Source organism: Botrytis deweyae, assembly GCF_014898535.1.
Source record: "Botrytis deweyae strain B1 chromosome Unknown BDEW_008, whole genome shotgun sequence".
Classification (NCBI taxonomy): domain Eukaryota; kingdom Fungi; phylum Ascomycota; class Leotiomycetes; order Helotiales; family Sclerotiniaceae; genus Botrytis; species Botrytis deweyae.
In genome coordinates, this window is record NW_024066215.1 from 189293 (window position 1) to 207500 (window position 18208).

An 18208-nucleotide genomic window follows, 5' to 3' on the forward strand; every position below is an offset into this window, starting at 1 on the left:
ATAATTACAATCTTTACAAAACGAGCAGGTATATATAAGTACATACAAATTATACAAGAAACATAAATAAAAATAAAAATACACAACTCCCCATCCCCATCCCCAGCCCTCAAGCCGGCACCCCCTCATACACCGCACCCTCTCTAACCCTCCGTCTCCTCTTCCCCTCACTCTTCCTCCCCAAAACGCCCTTCCCACAATTCACACACAGGACGAGAAAAAAAATGAGCAACACGATAATCGTCGCCACCAACGGCACAATCACGGCTCTCTCTCTCGTATTATCGTCGGCCTCTTCATCGCTATACGGACACGTGGTATTTGGACCGCCAGTGGTCCAGCAATTTTTCGTATCGAGAGAATTAAAATCGAGCCAGATTTTCGGGTCGTCGGCGTCGAGGTCGCGGGCGGGAGAGAGGTTTGTGACGGTTTGGGTGAGGTATGCGTTTTCGAGGGCGGTGCGGGGCGCGGAGAAGAGGTAGGGGGAGGGGCAGGCTTGCGCGGCGTAGGAGTAGGAGATGGGGTAGGTGGTGAGGGTCCAGTTGTAGGGTTGTGAGGGGGCGCGGCAGGCGGCGTAGAGTTTGCTGGAGCAGTCGGTTACGTGCCAGTGGGTGGTGGATGGGTGGAGAGTGGCGCAGCGGAAGAGGGGGTCGTCGCTGTCGCTGCCGCTGGCGTTGGAGGAGCGGGGTTCGTAGGGGGCCCAGGACCAGATGGTGGAGTAGGTGTAGTTTTGGTAGGGGAGGTTGTTGGTGTCGGCGGTGGTGTTGAGAAGGGTTGTGTTTAGGGTTGGGGATATACCACACTGTGTGAGAGAGGATGTTAGGTTGAGGAGAGAAGTCAGGTTGGAATTCGAGTTTGTGGGATAGTCGAATCCGGGTATGTTTGCCGCGGTTGCCCAGGATGAGTTTACTTGAGAAACATCTTCGGTGGCATTAACAAGGAAGCAACCGGTTTCCACTACGCCATCAGCACTGACTAATGTGTCATTGTCGCGGCGGTTGCTGAGATAGTTTGGGGGGAAGATAGTCCCTGCATCTCCACTGAAATTATAGTTTTCCATTTGAGGATCCACAGAGCCAAATTGTAAAAGCATTCGTTTGCCTTGAGAGAACTCAATGTAAGATTCTGACGGCCAACCATCTTCAGTCGATATGATGCCGAATTCTTGCGTGACGGTAGTATAATAATCTAAAGCAGGTCGATATCTTTCTATAACTTGATACCAAGATGTATTTAAATTTGCCCGATTGGACCTTAGATCATTTGGCGTATAGATGTATGCTGATAAATTTGCCGCGAAGAGGAACTCTAAAGATTCTGACGGAGCTGGAAGGTCGGTTGGCGGAGGGGCAGGGTCATCAATGCTAGAGCCAGTCTTTGCTGCGTGGATATTGAGAGTCAGTATCAGCATATATGCATCAATCGTATTTTGTGTTTCTTGTATGTAATCCAATAGAATACTTGTTAGCAAATGTAAGCTGATAGTATTAGTACAAGTGTAACTTCCAATATTATACAGCGATTTTTTCGAAGTGTTTGGGATTGCAGAGGCTACAGGTAGCGTTGATTCGAGAGAGCTTGCTATTACGTTCGCTGCAGACACACCATGGGAAGTAGGTCTTGAACTAAATGTACCATCTACATCTGTCATACTAGGTGAAGGAATGATGGAACTCGTGGCTGCATTCTGCCTAGGAATCAAATCTGTAGTTTGCTGGGCTAAAGTCAAACTGGCTATGGTGGATGAAAGCGTCGATGTTGGAGTTGATGTAGGGACAACATCCGAGCTCGAAACTGGTACGGCAACAGGACAAAAAGTCCATAATTGCCTTGCTTCATCCCAATATAAATCCACTTCCAGTCTCCGGAATCCATTGGCTAATAAGTTGGAAATGCAAGTAGCCGCATCACTATCCTCATATTTGAGAAATGAGAAACATGCGGCCGTCAAAGAAATGCCAGGAGCCGTAGCATAATTGATTGGTATATTCAATCCCAAATCTCTTTGTGACTAGGAAATAATTTAGCAAGAGTGCCCATGTTGATCCGATCAGAAGAGCATAACACACCAGAAATGCTATATCGTAAGGAGACTCCGGTAAAGCAGCATTATCTGGTTTATAACTTTCACTCATTTTACAAAGTGAGTGTCAATGTCTGCCTTCTACTCAATTATAACTGCGAATTTTGCCCCTCTGTTTTCTTTTCCATCCGAAGCATCCGAATGACTGAATGCTGTCATAGCTTGTGAACGGTCACCAAGGGGTATTTTATGAAGTCAAGAGAAGAATGAAAGAAGGAGAGGATTATGCTCAACCAATATAGAAATGGTCAATCATCCTTATAGTAGACTCCAGATGATGAAATAGGTTTAGATAAAGGTTATAGAACCTAAAAATGTGAAGTTCTTTTTTCATTTTGTCATTTTAGCTCTTTTCGGATAGCCGATTCGATGATGAAGGAGGTTTAGGAGATGAGCTCGATTCGGCGATTCTGTAGCTTGGATGCCTGAGGACGCTAATGCTGCTGAATGCCGCGCTGATGCTCACATTCCTTGTCTAAGCTCGGAAATCATGTTACCCTTGCTGCCTTGAACAAGCCGTGCACCGAAGCTCCGTGCACCGTTCATGCCAGCATGCCTCACGAGTTACCTAGGTACAGCTTACCTCATCCATCCATCCATCGTGCCTGTTAGCGTCCGCCACATTGTGTGGCTGTATAACCCGATTTATACCCACACTAAAAATAAAGATTTGGACAGATAAGTTTAATCAATCTTTATTCACTGATTCACGCACTCACTCATTCACTCACTTCAACCACATTTTTGCTGTAGAAATCCCCCTTACATCAACTACATATTGTATTCGCTTTTACAGTTTCCAACATGGATTCTCCAAACGCAGATCCCCAACAAGGACCACCACCAGGACTAGGTCAGATTCAATTCAGATTACCAGATGGTTCACAACCAAGTCCGGAACAAATACAGATGATGCAACAGCAAATCGCTCAACAGGCACAACAACAAGGATTATCGATACCTGAATTCATAGCAAAGATGAATGCGCAAAACCAAGCCCGACTACAAGCTCAACAAGCCCAGCAGCCATCTCCAGAACAAATTCAGGCCATGCAGAAGCAACTAGCTCAGGATGCTGAAAAGGCTGGAATGTCTGTACCTGAATTTGTAGCGAAGATTAAGGCGCAACAAGCTCAGCAACAAGCTCTACAACAAGGCCAACAGCCATCTCCGGAACAAATTCAGGCCATGCAGAAGCAACTAGCTCAAGATGCCGAAAAGGCCGGAATGTCTGTACCTGAATTTGTAGCGAAGATTAAGGCGCAACAAGCCCAGCAACAAGCTTTACAACAAGGCCCACCACCATCTCCAGAACAAGTCCAGGCGATGAAGGAGAAATTGGCTCAAGATGCAGCAAAAGCTGGTATGACTGTACCCGAATTTGTGGAAAAGATAAAGGCGGATGCAATGGCCCAACAGCAGAAACAAAGAGAAGCTGCAATGGCCCAGCAGCAGCAGCAGCAACCTCAGCCAATTCAACCAGGCCCTCCAAATCCAGCAGCTATTGCCCTCGCAAACTTCTTGATGAGTCAGGACTTAAAAGCGAGAACATGTATCTTGAATGGTCAGAGAAAGGACATGTTCAAAGGTAAGCATTTTCACTACCATATTAGAACTATTTTCTAACATGCAATCACAGTGAAACGTGCTCTCCGAGCCATTCAATCACCAGCTTATGAAAAAGCTCGCAAGAAGAACCCACTTCTCCCCGAAATTACTGATCGCGCCTCTCTCGAAAATTGCTTCAAACTTCTCCCACTTTCTCTCCTTGCACTTCGTGTTTCTAAAGTCGACCCTCATGAAGGTCATGATCATGCCCCTGGTGCTCACAACACAAAGCGGGTGAAAGGGCTTTGGACTGTCAAAATCGAACAACAGCAAGAATGCAAGGAAGAGCTTCATTTCGTATGGCTTTATGAAGGTGCACAAATCAAACAGAAATTATACGCTGCTGGAGCATTAGCGATTGTGTTTGCAATTGTCATGTTCCCACTTTGGCCAATGAAGATGAGATTGGGTGTTTGGTATCTAAGTATGGGTATGCTTGGATTGTTAGGATTGTTCTTTGCGATGGCAATTTTCAGATTAATTCTGTTTGGTATTACAATGTTTGCAGTACCTCCTGGATTGTGGTTATACCCAAATCTGTTTGAGGACGTTGGATTCTTTGACAGTTTCAGACCCGTCTGGGGATGGCAAGAGGTATGTTCTCCTTCTCATGAAATATCTTGTTGTGGAGCAGGAAAAGCTAACGTGATCAATAGGAGAAGAAGAAAGGCAAGAAGAAGTCTAAGTCAAGTGCCTCCGCCAGTGCAAGCGCTATTGGAGCAGCAATGACAGGTCAACCAGCTCCAGCATCGGCAACCACGACAGGATCAACAGCACAGATTTCTACCGGAGAAACTACACAACGAAATTTAGCACCAAGAGTTGAGGAGGTATTTGATGAAGAGTAATTGCGCGGTAAATGAATTTACTACGTGATATGATGTCTGCAAGACGGTTTTATGGATGGGCTGATGAATCGATCTATGGATGATCGGAAAATCACTGGTGTACAATAACTTTATGTGGATATTGGGAAGGAAATAATGTTCTTTTTCTTGATCCTAGATTTTTGATTTTACCTGCTTTTATTTATCTATCTTTGGTAGTGGTATTGTGACACTTAAACTTACATTTTGACAAGAGATTATCGACAATTGTAATTCAATTCTGACATAAAATACCAAGTGCAGCAGCCCTTTACATACAGTGTCTCGGCTTCTAATACATATTCTCAGGGGAGACTCAGAATTTGGTCCGGTTGTCTGATTCTGATTCTGATGTAGTATTATTGTATTTATATTATATTTCTTAGAGGTGCAATACATTATTTTGAATAATGAGTATACCATTCCTAGGTATTTTCAATGATTAATATTCTATCAAAACACAAATGTTCAATCTCCAACTCCATCCAAAATGCAAAATCTTCGACTCTCACACTTCAAAGACTATCCGAGTGATCATCCAAATGCTCAAACTGCTTTCCATAATCCTCCGGAAGCCTGAGATCTTTCGGCAATATATACTGTCCTCGACAAGTCCCCATCGTCCTACAATCTAAATCGCACTTCCCGTAGAGTCGACAATAGCATTTTTGTGCACTAGGACACGCCTGTCTATTAAGTCTTTCCAAATCCACCATTCCCTCCTCACCACCTTCCTGTTCCAAAAACAACACGTGCCACAAATAACTCAATATCCTGCCCGCTACCTTATCATCTTTAGGTGCCCCATTAGGATTCAACAACCACTGTCTCAGCGCTACATATTCCTCTCTCTCATGTTTCCAAATACTTTTCCTCGAAACGACAAACTGTGCACAACACTGACTCCTCACAACATCTGTTCTACTCAACTGTTTCCCCTCGCCGAACAACACTCTCAGCGCCTTCGGCATCGCCGCATCAGAAACCGCTCTTTTATCCCACGGCTGCAACGACGCTTGCATACTCGTCTCCAGACTTCCTTGAGCGACCGCTTTATCTCCACACGTGCTGAGACTCCAATCACATTTCAGATTATGATACCCATGTTCCGCCAACGCACTTTCAAGATTAAGGTGAGATAACAGATCCAGATTATCGTACGTGGGATGATCATTATGCCACTGGAAGCGATTTCCATGGACGAAGACCGCGCCGGCCGCAGGAACATTTTCGTAATTGTCAATGAGGAATGTGAGATAGGGCATGGCTTCATGCGCGCGATTCGCGGGCACCTGAAGGATTTTCTGAGAAGATTTCAGCAGAGCAGAGGAATCGACATTGTAGATGCAGACGTGATATTTGTGGCTGAGGGTATCCAGCCAGCTGGGGTCGCCGTCGGCGGCGACGCGGGAGACGATCAGAGCGGGTTTGGTGGTGGTGGAGAGCCCGGGACAGATGCCGTGGGGAGGGGGGAGGGGGATGTTCCGGGATGAGGCATCGTGCGTGTACCGGATGCGGGTCCAGGGAAAAGAGGTATTGCTGGATGAGCGGTTGAGGTAGATGATGAGGAAGAGGGCGCTGCTGAAAAGCGTGAGATGCACGAGGGCTTTGCGGGTGGTTCGTCTCATCTTTGGGAATTTGCTGATGAAATGTGGAGAGGGGGTTTAGAGATGAGATGAGATGTTCACTTATCTATTCATCTACCAAGCAAAAATTATTAAATATCTCCCATATAATCGACGTTTTAAGAATTGGTAATGATATCCCTGTCTTTTCTGTGGACATATCAACTCTTAAGGAAATTCCAACCTCCTAGTCTCGCTAGTCAAAACGCTCATCCATCGATCGTCTCCACTCCACTTAGGAGCTAAAAAATCGTTTCAAGCACTTAGGTTGCACTTAGACCCAAAAAAGCGACAAGTGGGTTTTGAAAACCCGCAATGGCGAATAAAAAGCTTGAATATCGTACATGTATAGGCTGACTCGGAACTGACGAACTGAGCTTCTGGTGTGTACAAAAACCCGTGGACATTATGAAGACGAGCAAAGGAGTAAATAATATAAGCGACATTATACCTATCTATCTATCAAGGTATCTACCTATAAAACAAAACATAATTCACGATCCATCCCTACAATTTAAATACATCATTTTTCTTTACTTCAAATTTTTCGTAACATACATATAGTAAAGTAAAGTAAGTAATACTTTTAAAATGGTAAATATAATATCGATTAATACTATAGAATGAATATTCGTACGATTATACTATATATCTATCCATATATATTTCCACGATTCAACGGTTTACAATACCTAGGTACCTAGTATATCAATGAAGAAAAGAGAAGGAGAAATTTTCTCACAGTTAAGTTATAATAAAAGTACACTCGATCGATATTTTGATGTTGGAATCTTTGGAGTAAGATTTTATCATAGCTTGCTCCTGTAATATCCATATTCATGATGCCTCTAATCATGTATTTGTACGCATAGTTCTGGTCCTCAAGAAGATTCTTCTGTATGCCGAATTGCATATGACTTGAGTTGGATATCTTCTCTCATGATAAAGGCATCTCTTATGTGCATTCACTGCCCGCCTAGGTATTTTTTGCTCCATCTCTCCATCTCTCCATCTCTCGTTCTCGAGTTATTATTACAAAAATGCCAAATTCGTACAAGAAAGATTTACGCTCTTCATTATACAATCATTGAATCCTGAGTTCATTGAATATGCTTCTTCATCCGCCTAACCCGTTTCTCGATTTCAGCATAATCGACTGATTCATCAATCTACTGCCAATCGTCATCACCCGCAACATCATAATCGATGTTTTCTTGCATGTCCCTCTCACCACCATGTCCACTCATACCCATCAAATTAGAATCTTGTGCCATGGCATCACCTTCCATACCACCTTCCATCTTGGAATCTGATTCTGTATTACCACCCGCGGTTGAGTTCTGGGTGCTTGGCAATGTAACTGGTGGCAGAGGCGTTTGAATCCATGATAGTTCAACCTTTCCTACCGATGGAATTTCGCCGTTCTGAAGACCATACATGAATTTCTCAGCCGTGTGACGATCTTTGAAAGTAATCTGACAACCGCTTGGTGTATTTGTGAGTTCGGTATATTCACCAATACCCTATGAATGTATTAGTACACATCGACGAAAATAGGGAAAAAAAGGAAATCATACCAGAAGATGCTCTCTCAAGCTCTCGTCCGTCTGAGGATTTGTAAAGTCGGCACCACTAACGGCAATCTTCTTTGTTCGGTTATCAAGATTGTAACGAGCTGGAGCACCACCAAAAGGAGCGCCGCCACGTCCCCTGAAACCACCTCGAAAACCACGTGGAGCAAAAGTACCTCTTCCTCTATAACCACCACGTCCGCGACCTCGCCCGCCCCATGTATCATCAGAAAGAGGGCTATCCAGACTCGGTAAACCTAAAGATTGAGCTTCCGCCTCTAAAGCTGCAAGTTGTTTCTTCAAGGCTTCTGTTTGAGATGAAGGTGCGGGCGCAGGAGAACCACCTTCTGCATTGATGCCTGGAGATACAGATTTACCAGACTTGGCTGCAAGTCTTTCCATCAACTTTCTCTTTTCCTCGGCTTGATTTTTCAGAAGCTCTTCTTGACGTCTTTCCAGCTCCTTACGAGTAGCTTCCATTTCCTGTTTCTTCTTCATTTTTTCCTCGTGAGCTTTCTGTACTTCTTGCTGCTTTTTCGCGAATTCTTCGATATCAATTTGAGGTTCATCCGACTCTCTTGCAGGGACTGAGCCTGATGTACCGTTACGATTTGTGCCATTAAATGATCCGTTAGCAGGAGGCTTTGGAAGCGCTTCATTATTTGTGAACCAATAGACCTTTACAAATCTGTTATCAAAAATAACCTTAGGTGAGTTGTATGCTGCATTCGCCCCGTTCCAGTCATCAAATGTGATCAGAGCCAACCGTTTATATGGTTTCATGTCTACCTCCTTTATGTTACCGAATTGAGTAAAAAATTCTCGAACGGTTTCCTCTGAAAACTTGTCTTCTGGAATTTGCTCCACTACGATTGTAGTGTTATTCTTGTTATAGTTTGCTCGATCTGATGAGAACTCTGATCGTCTCGGGCCTCTATTAGAGTGCATTTGCGATCCACCTCTGCCCATAGACTGTCCTCTGCCACGTCCCATACCACCACGGTTGTTTTCAAAGCCGCTGTATGGTGCTGGTCGTTGGCTGTTGTCATTCAGGTTCTGATTGCCGGTCATAAGCGACGCATTGCTTGGATCGTACTCGTCTGTAGGTTTGCCAGCACCTCCAGGAACATATATCGAATCTTGACCATGCTCGAACATACAAGTATTTCCTCGCGCGCAAAATCCCTTTTGGTCGTAATCCCGACATCTTTGTTTCCTCTGGCCCGTTGGACCTGGATGCCCTCTACTTTGATTAGCTCCGTTGGGAGGAAATCCTGGCATACCCTGTGGAAGAGGCATACCCATCGCACCCATAGCTTGCTGCATAGCAAGAAGAGCTGCCATTGGATTGTTTGGATCGAGAGGAGGTAAGCCTGTTGGAGAACCTGGCATGTTAGGCATGTTAGGCATGAATTGCGCATTAGGCATTTGCATATGTTGTGGACGACCTTGAAATCCTCCTCTGCCATTATTGAAATTGTCGAAAGCTCCACGTCCTGCCGCGCCACCTCTTCGAGGTTGTTTATATGCGCGCGAATTCTGGTCTCCACCCCCCATATACATTTGAGAATCTCCATCGCCTCGTCCGTCAAATGCGCGCTTTCGGGAACCGTTTTGATGGCCCATCGCAGCTCCCATATTTTGGTTATTGAAAGCTGGAGCTGACGGTCCGGTAGGTGGCGCGAATTGTTGCGAATCACGACGAGGAGGTCCACCACTCAAGTAAGTCTTATATTGGAGGGCATCGAAGACATCTCGTACGAAAATTGATGTATCCTCTTTCAAGAAATCGGGAATTTCAGCCATGCAAAGTTGTCGAACTGTATTGACATCTCCATCATGTCGCAATAAAGCGAGAACATAATCGGCAAGAACATCTGCATCTGCATCTGATCTAGAAAGAAAATTAATATCATATCTATGGGATGACGGAAATTGAAGCTGAACATACGTATTTTCAAGTCTCTTGATGATCCATTTCTTCAATTCTCCCGCATCTTCTTCTGGAAACAACATCTTGAAAATGGGATTCTTTTTGTTGCAATATGCTGTTGAAAGGTATATTCCTAGTTCTTTGTATCAATTCGTTTTCAGGAAAATTATTGATTCGCAATCATAAATTCATGACTGTCTGCACAAACAGTTTGTCTTTGGGAATAAATTATTGAATCGCCTCGGGGAAGTTAAACTTTTGGGAAACTGGAAGCTCTATTGTGGTCCGAGCTCACTAGGGTGATCCGAGTGCCTAATCACCTCTGTACAAGCAACTATCAAGGAAATTCATCGAGTAGAAATGATGTTAACCAAACACAACTGTTGTTCTAGACACTTTTCAAATCAATATATATATCTTTTCTATGTTTGAATATACAACTCTCTACACCCTAGCACAAATTATATTGAAATAAGGGGTGAATACTACAACAATTGACAGTTGGTTGACAATCAATTGGTTGATACCAGAAGAGAAAACCGGCAATTCACTCTGGTGAATATAATTGTATTGGAAAATATGAAGTATGTGCTCTTATACAAATCTATAGTCTTTCTATATTCTAAATCTATGTCTAATCATCTAGTATATCCTACAGCTTTTGTTTTCGTTATTCATTTATAGCCTAGATCCTCTCATCGAATATCCTTCTGTTGGTTCCAGAAGGCGTCCAAGGTTCAAGAGCTTCTTCAGATGAAGTTTCATGAAATCCTTTTACTTTAATCATAGGTACCTTTCCAGGAATTTGGTTGTCTGATTCTCTCACATCAACCATAGTATCTTCACTGATACTCTCAAGGCCATTCTTTGTAGTGATTGATCTCTTCAAATCACCGTTTGGAGCACCCATTGGTCTCCACCCCATCCATCTCAAAAACTTTTGTTTGTAGTTTTGGCTACTATGTTCATTTTCTCGTACAAACACACCCTTCTGTTTGGGCCCCTTTTCTTGATCATCAACATCTCCTTTCACTGTAGCATTTCTTTTTCGCCAATACCAAATTCCTGCGCAGGAAATTGTTACCACAGTTACAGGTAGGATCACAAAAGCTATCTCTCTCAGCATTGCTTTTCTTCTCTCTCTTTCAGTACTATGATGAGACTTAGGATCGGGAGCTGTGGGTACCGGTGTCAGAATACTGTTGGGATTGGCAGTATCGCTGACCATGCTCGCTGGACTTGGTGGTGCTGGTCCCGTTGTCCAATTGGAGGGTTGAGGTCCAAGAACAAAATCCATTGTCCCACCATTCGCAAAGACATCGTTCCAGGTAAGCCATGATTGATTCCATGGTTTTCCATTAACTTTGAGGGATTGTACGTAGAAGGAGGACTCCGAGCCATCAACAGTGGTCATAGCAAGTGTTTTCCCGCCACCAAGTTGAATGGTTGTGTTGGCGAACCATGGGCTGCCAATCAAGAAGGTCGTTTGCCCTACCATAGGGTATAAACCAAGCATATTCCAGATTAACCATGATTCCATTGCGCCAGCATCACTATTCCCTGGTAATCCACCAGGTGTAGGTGAGTAATATGACTTTGCAATGTATCGAGATTGCATCACACTCAAATCTTGTCTTCCTACGTAGTTATACAAGTAAGGTGTGGTGAACGATGGCTCATTGCCTGGGTTGAAGATCGTATTGTTAAATGCTGAAGAGCGCCCAGAGGTATTGATTCCAGGTTTAAACATGGTATCAAGACGATTGACGAAGGTTGACGGTCCACCTGATAATGCGATCAGTGTGTTCATGTCATGATGCATATTAAAGGAATATTCCCAAGGGAGTGCTTCATAGTAAGCATCTCCCCAATAACATCCACCACACGAGAGTGGGTCCTGTTTGATAAATCCTAAAGTACTTCTAGGAACGAGAAACCCATTAAACCCTAGAGAAGTAGCATTCGGGTTCCAGTGGTTTACCCAATTACGAGATCTCTCCAAGTATTTAGTTGCGTCGTCTTTTATTCCTAACCCATTCGCTACTTGATAAAGGGAAAAGTCGTTAAAAGAATACTCGACAGCTCGAGACACAGATCGGCCATATTTTGGTGTAATATACCCATACTGTAACCAATCGGGAAGGGCTCCACGACCTTCTTTCGTCGAAGATGAATTATCTCGAGGATCGTTGTTATTAGCTGGGGTAACCTCAGCATTTTTGACCATAGCTTGGTATCCAGTTGTCCAATTCACTGCCCCTCTCACTCCCTTTATATAGGCATCAGCTAGCACATTATCGGAATTCGACCCCCCTTGTATTGCACCATTGAAGTTCGAGGACCTCGCATCTGGCATATAACCCTCAAATCGAAATATGTCAATCAGTGATCGAATATACTCCTCATATGCTACTGGCTGAAGTATATGAAGCAACGAAAAGGTACACCGAAATAGGTCCCAAGTTGTAAAGATATCATCATAGTATGGCTCTGATGAAGTCCAGAGTGGGTTTTCCCCGGTCCGGTTGGATGGTAGTAAGTGCATGAAATATAGGGAGCTATACAATAACTGCAAACTTGTTTTATTGGTCTCGGTAGTCGTGACTTTGGATAATACTTCGGTGTTCCAGACACTTTTCGCATCGTTGGTCAAGGTGGAGAGCGTTGCACCAGAAGGTATCTGTGAATTGACGTTTCCACAAGCCTGGGCTGATGATATAAAAGATATTCCTACTCTGGAGACTACCGTTGTAGTGTTGAAACTGAATATGGCTCCTAGTCGAGTTTTGGAAGAAGCAGATTTTTCTGTACCATAACTCGCAACTGCGCTTCCACTTAGGCTCATTCCGATAAATGTCTTTGATGTCGCTGGACTTTCGAAATAGCCACAAAAGTATATTCTCCAGTCAGGTGCCATATTCCATCCATTGTTATAATCACCAAATCCTTCATAATGCCCATCCTCTAGCACAGTAATATTCCCGCCAAGGTAATTCTGGGAAAGGCCTTGTTTTCGATAGGATGGTAATACATGAGACACATCAACAACTACGTTTGGGGTGCCTTTACCCTCTGGGAATGTGTACTGATAAAAGCCCGCACGACTTGTTGCCGACAATTCGACAGTGATGTTGCTTCCCAGCGAAGCTTTGTAGTATCCTACCGATGTGATATCGGCAGAGGCCCGAGTATCATTCAGATTGGCCAGTGGGTTGGTTATGTTCCCAAGTATTGGCATCTGTGAGACAACACCATATTTCGGTGATCCTCCAGTTCCACTCTCGTGCATCATAGAGAATCCGGTAAAGTTACCATTCAATGCAGCTCCAGAATAACTATCACTTCCCGTAAACATGTCAGGCCCAAGCTTGACCATACCAAAAGGTAAAGAAACTCCAGGGAAAGTATTGCCTCCACTGGCCTCGCCATTCTAGAAAGTACATTAGGTAAACTCCGGTACTGGGTATCGTATCAACTTACTGATGTGAGGACATATCGTGAATAATCTACAGTAGACTGAGCTACCGCTCCACTTATGAGCCCGAGTAGGGCAGTGTAAAGATACATTAGAAAGGTGTTCAAAAAATCGAGATGTGTTAGAAGTTGGTTTCAATCCCATGATTATGGAGCCCTGAACCGTCCAAGAAATAGTGAAATTGTTGAACTGTTATATATGATCATGCATATTAGCAGTGGTGAATTCAGAGATGCATACACATCCTCTGCTTTCCTCACAAGGTGGTGCCAAAAGCAAAGAGCGTCTGTGTGTAGGAGCAAGTATTTACATATAATAGAGCCGTGAATCATAAAGAAATATGAAAGCAATGAGAGGGAACATAAAAATGACAGACTTGTAAATATAAAAAATGATCTTTTGTTGAAACACTCAAGTCAAATCAAGTGCTAAGAAAAGTAAGGAATGATCGAGGTGTCGAGTACAGCAGTACAGCAAGAACGAAACATGGCACTTGTGACTTCCTTTAAGAACGATCAGGGACTCCGTGCTGTATTTCACGATACCAGTTACTTGAGTTCTAGACATTAGATCGATCCACTTGAATCCCCCAACGTCTGCGCTGGTCCTGTGCATCTGCGCCATAATGAGGGGTCAGCACGAGTAAACATTGCCGTACGGGACCAATAGAACGCAATAAACCCAAAGGTTTTCTCAAACATGGCCCCCAAATTCATACATTATGAGGGGTTTTTGAGAATATAATTAGCCAAACAAAGTCTCTCGTTCAAACATGGTAAGGGACTTGCTTGAATTTGCTGGCACAAAAGGGGTCCGTAGCCAAATTAAGCTTCCCGATCTCGCGCAGTAGCCTTATATCAGCCCCCCTAAGCCCTAGCCACATCGGACAATTCGAGTACCAATAGGATTCTGTACTTGATCATCGTGTTTCCATTTTTATCATTTCTGTACCTGTCGACCGAATCAAAGGAGATGGTAGTTGAGTTATTTAACAGTTGGTTTCCATGTCACCGAATCTATTAAGATCTCTCCCTCTGTCTTCAATCATGGAATTGCGCCTTCAACATTTGATCTCCATAACATACCATCCCTCGAGGTCTCCATCTAAATCCAATTGTCGGTGGCTCATATGGTGAATATATACGAGATCACACCACCTATGATAGTCAGATATTCGCTCTGTTCTACTGCGTAATTACGATACGACTGTTTAAAAATCATTCTCAGCATGATCTATTTGATTTGATGGGAAAGTATCCAACAACAGCCAGCTGGACAAGGCACAAGATGACTATCAATCACTACCGCGCATTGCAAAAGGTCTCTCGAGTCTCTTTTCAACGAAAAAGCTGTTGGTCAAGATTGCCGACAGATACTGAGGTTTGCAAAATTGATTCTTCGGAAGAATGAGAACGAACTTACGAATCCTAAGCTTTAAGCTGATGTGTTCAAGCTTCCGGCGACCACCATACCGAATCCTGAGTGTGATGAATATTAGGCATTACTATAGTAAGCATGTACAGTCAGGATCTATGGCGTTCTAGAAGACAACTCCTACATGAGCAAGGGCTTTCAAACACGTCGCATCCATTATTGAGTTGTTCTTACTCGTAGTGTGCAGTATGGTGGCATATACGGATGGTATGCGAGTGAGATTTATAATCGGAGTGCTTACTATGTTATATACTTCTAAGCTCGGCGGAGCCGGTATTCACATTTGGCTGCTCTTCTCAGTGGAACATTACGGTATCCTCAGAAACAGATTGTTGGTTGGTGAATGAGAGGAAGAGAGCGTATCTTAGCTTACCTACCTCCCCTTCTCGTCTTCACACATACATAAACAGACTTTTACTGACCTACCTAATTCATGCTTTTCCAAGACTTTCTCGACCAACAATCAGAGATTAATCACCACGTGTGTCAGATACACATCCCCCGCGTCGCTACCGTGCCACTCCAAAGATAGGAAAGATGGCGAAAGATCTAATGGCAACATTCTGTCTCATTCTGAGTCGAACAAATGGGATCAATACAATTATATAAATCCATGGTACACGATACATGATACATGATACACGATGCACGATACACGATGTATGATACACAATCGCTCCCGTGTATTACTCAGAAAGACTATTTTACGGCATGCTACTCACATACCAAAATCCTTCTCATTCCTTCCAATCTTACATTACCTCTTCGATGGCAATGATGATATCAAGCGTTGGTAATGTATCATTTCATTGTAAACACAGTTAGCATATACCACTACCTGATGATCATCAACATTATATTTGAATAATGAGCCACCATCACACTTTGCGTCACTTGGTAGATCCCAACATTTAGCTTGAGCTTTCAAAGTGATAAGAAACTAAAAATACACATCACATCGTGTGGAAATCTCATCACATCTAGGTTACTCTGCCGGATCGTCCTCGATGTCAAAACGCACGGATTTCTTCATCACAGGAACGTCTATTGAACGACCAGATTATGCATTTTAAACCTAGAAACATAGCTAGGTAGCTGGTAGATACATGTATTGTTGTAGATCTCTTTTAATAGCTTCAAATGATTTCTTGCATTAGTACAAAGGTTAGTCCGTCCTGCAAGGTACAGAAAGAATAGAATTGCTTGAATTATTTTCACAGCCATCCCATCCAAATTTCAATCCTTCCATTCCTTTCAAGTCCACCCAAAGTCCATCAAAGTCCATCAAAGTATCCCAAAATGTGAGCAAAATGTCAAGAGACCATTCCTGTCGGGGCAAATCCTTTCAATTAACTGGGTAAATTTGCCGCCCAATAGTCAATCTAGCGGTCTATCTCCCCTTCCAACCCCGCCCACTCCATCTCATCACAACCTATCACCACGCACCAACAGAAACAATTGTGCGTAACTGCAAGCAAGTGTGAGCATGCATCTGCACGCCATAGGGTAATCATGGGTAATCATGGGCAATGTGGAATAATCATGGGTCATCTACACCCATCTCAAGCCTCACAATGCAATATTTACCCGCTGCGAAGAAACTCAAATTTGGTGTGCCTTTGCCTTTCAATTTCGAATAGGCTTTTTCCGGCGTCTCGATCTTTGACTGTCTGGTGCGACGGTCCCATTTATGCCTAGATAACCAATCATTAAGATAGAGTTATCACATTCTTCATATCTCATCTATACTTTCGCAATGATGCTCTCTTAGCTTTACACTTGGTTGTTTCCCGTTTTTTTTCCCTTTGGAAATATTCTCACTCTCGTTTTCTATTGTCTCTTGTCTCTTGTCCTTTTCTCTTTTTACATTTAATTCAGATTGTGTTCGGTATGAAGTCGTGGTCATGCAATCTTTGAGCAGGTTTCTCACTGATGCGCAAATGGCATGGTTAACTTCTTCTATCAATTGTTGTGCGGCGGGGGAAGATGTGGAGAGCTCTGGTAAGCAAACAAATCACAATGCTCAAGTCAGCAAGTATGAGTTCTAACAAAACATCAAGAACCAGAGAAATCAATGCGAATAATAAATGGGCAACCTCAATTAATATCTCCCCCATTATCACAACCTCCAGAAAGGCCGCCAACAGCATCTGCTTTTGAAAGACCAGAAACTAGAGGAAAAGAATGGGCGAGAACTCGATCGAGGACGTCAAGTCGTGCAAGCAGCTTTACTTTGAAAAGAAATTTATCATCTCGTGCGTCAAATCGAATGGTGATTAGTGCGCCATATAACTTCCAACATCATACGGAAACGAGCTATGTGAGAGAGCCCGAACGAGTCGTACTGAGGAAAGAACCGAAATTGCGACCGTTAGAATTGAGCATATACTTACCAGGAAATCGATTATCGCCCTTGCCTGAATTTGGACCTCACTTCAATGAAGACACGAAGAATCGTCCTTTGGTTCATATGAGAAGCGAGTCGGCATTGGAATTTAGGGTACCTAGAAAACCAGTTCTGTCGACAGTTATGGAAAGGAGATCGATGAATACTGAGGAGTTGTTGAATGCTTTGTCAAGTGATTTACCTCACGAACGTCCTACACGATTGAGAGCAAATACGGAACCACTTGCATACGAGAGAGTAAAGTCTGCATTGCTAGAGAATATGGAATTGGATAAAAAGTTAAAAGAACTTGATGACGCTATCGAGAGACGTAGTATTTATCTAGCCAGTCGACCAGTAAGTCGTGCAAGCCGAGCTGAGAGTCGACATGAAAGACGTGAGAGTATATACTCGGAGTTCACAGGTAGATCTCTCATTACATCATTATGTTCTAATGCGAAAATGCTAACAAAGTCGAAGAACCCATGCCACCCATCACCGAGCTTCCACTCCACCATGTCGATCATCGCCCTCAGACCGCACCCTCTCGTCCTCGCCGCATGAAATCCCTAGACTCTTCTCTTCACGCACCTAAACTTCTTAAAGAACGTCCATTACCTCCCCCTCTTCCATTGGTTCTCCAAACACCTCAAATTACAAATCGAAGGAAATCTCTATCGCGAGTCTCCTCCTGGTTATTCCCATCCGGTTCCGAACAACAACACTCCCGTCACATGTCTCTCGATTCCGTTACCAACACTCCCAGACCCGTAACCTCTAGAGATGGCTTTTATCAATGCATCGAAGTCAAAGAAATCCATAACCCACACAGTGTGAGTAGTGTGAGTAGTATCGAAAGTGAGATTGATGGCAATGAAGATTACGAAGCGACGAGTTGGAGTGATAGTCCAAGTCTAGGATATGGAGCTAGATACGCACGGGGATTGGGGCATGAAGTGAGAATTAGCGCGGATAGTAAGGGGTTGCAGGTCGCGCCACCAAGTAGAGATGGCGCGAGAACATTCGGTGGGAGTGAGAAGGGTGAGGAGGCTAGATGGAGTATGGCTTATGGACATGGACATGGAAGAGATAGCGTTGGAGTTGCAATTTGAGAGATGGAGAGATTTCTTGATTTGTCTTGTATAAATATTAACTGGTTGGTTGGGAGCAAAGGAGATGGGAATATGGAGGTTAGGTTAGGTTGGTCGGTGGTATGGATGGTCGGTA

The 18208-nt window shown here is 43.6% G+C and overlaps 6 protein-coding genes across 6 annotated transcripts; 2 read left to right on the forward strand and 4 right to left on the reverse strand.

The window, feature by feature from the left end:
- Nucleotides 1-109: 109 nt before the first annotated feature.
- Nucleotides 110-2135, reverse strand: EAE98_004249 (uncharacterized protein; the record flags this gene model as incomplete). The annotated part of the gene is made up of 2 exons (XM_038951869.1): nt 110-2011; nt 2070-2135. 2 exons carry the CDS (start codon nt 2133-2135, stop codon nt 110-112), a joined length of 1968 nt encoding a protein of 655 aa, XP_038811405.1.
- A 752-nt stretch (nt 2136-2887) lies between these two features.
- On the forward strand, nt 2888-4539 carry EAE98_004250 (uncharacterized protein; the record flags this gene model as incomplete). The annotated part of the gene is made up of 3 exons (XM_038951870.1): nt 2888-3671; nt 3723-4285; nt 4348-4539. The coding sequence occupies 3 exons, from the start codon at nt 2888-2890 to the stop codon at nt 4537-4539; spliced, it is 1539 nt and encodes a 512-aa protein (XP_038811406.1).
- A 533-nt stretch (nt 4540-5072) lies between these two features.
- EAE98_004251 (uncharacterized protein) lies at nt 5073-6185 on the reverse strand (the record flags this gene model as incomplete). Its single annotated transcript, XM_038951871.1, has 1 exon — nt 5073-6185. The coding sequence occupies one exon, from the start codon at nt 6183-6185 to the stop codon at nt 5073-5075; it is 1113 nt and encodes a 370-aa protein (XP_038811407.1).
- Nucleotides 6186-7351: 1166 nt separating this feature from the next.
- Nucleotides 7352-9769, reverse strand: EAE98_004252 (uncharacterized protein; the record flags this gene model as incomplete). Its single annotated transcript, XM_038951872.1, has 3 exons — nt 7352-7705; nt 7760-9647; nt 9705-9769. The coding sequence occupies 3 exons, from the start codon at nt 9767-9769 to the stop codon at nt 7352-7354; spliced, it is 2307 nt and encodes a 768-aa protein (XP_038811408.1).
- A 602-nt stretch (nt 9770-10371) lies between these two features.
- Nucleotides 10372-13253, reverse strand: EAE98_004253 (uncharacterized protein; the record flags this gene model as incomplete). The annotated part of the gene is made up of 2 exons (XM_038951873.1): nt 10372-13116; nt 13167-13253. 2 exons carry the CDS (start codon nt 13251-13253, stop codon nt 10372-10374), a joined length of 2832 nt encoding a protein of 943 aa, XP_038811409.1.
- A 3246-nt stretch (nt 13254-16499) lies between these two features.
- On the forward strand, nt 16500-18093 carry EAE98_004254 (uncharacterized protein; the record flags this gene model as incomplete). The annotated part of the gene is made up of 3 exons (XM_038951874.1): nt 16500-16596; nt 16656-17405; nt 17462-18093. The coding sequence occupies 3 exons, from the start codon at nt 16500-16502 to the stop codon at nt 18091-18093; spliced, it is 1479 nt and encodes a 492-aa protein (XP_038811410.1).
- Between the last annotated feature and the right edge of the window lie 115 nt (nt 18094-18208).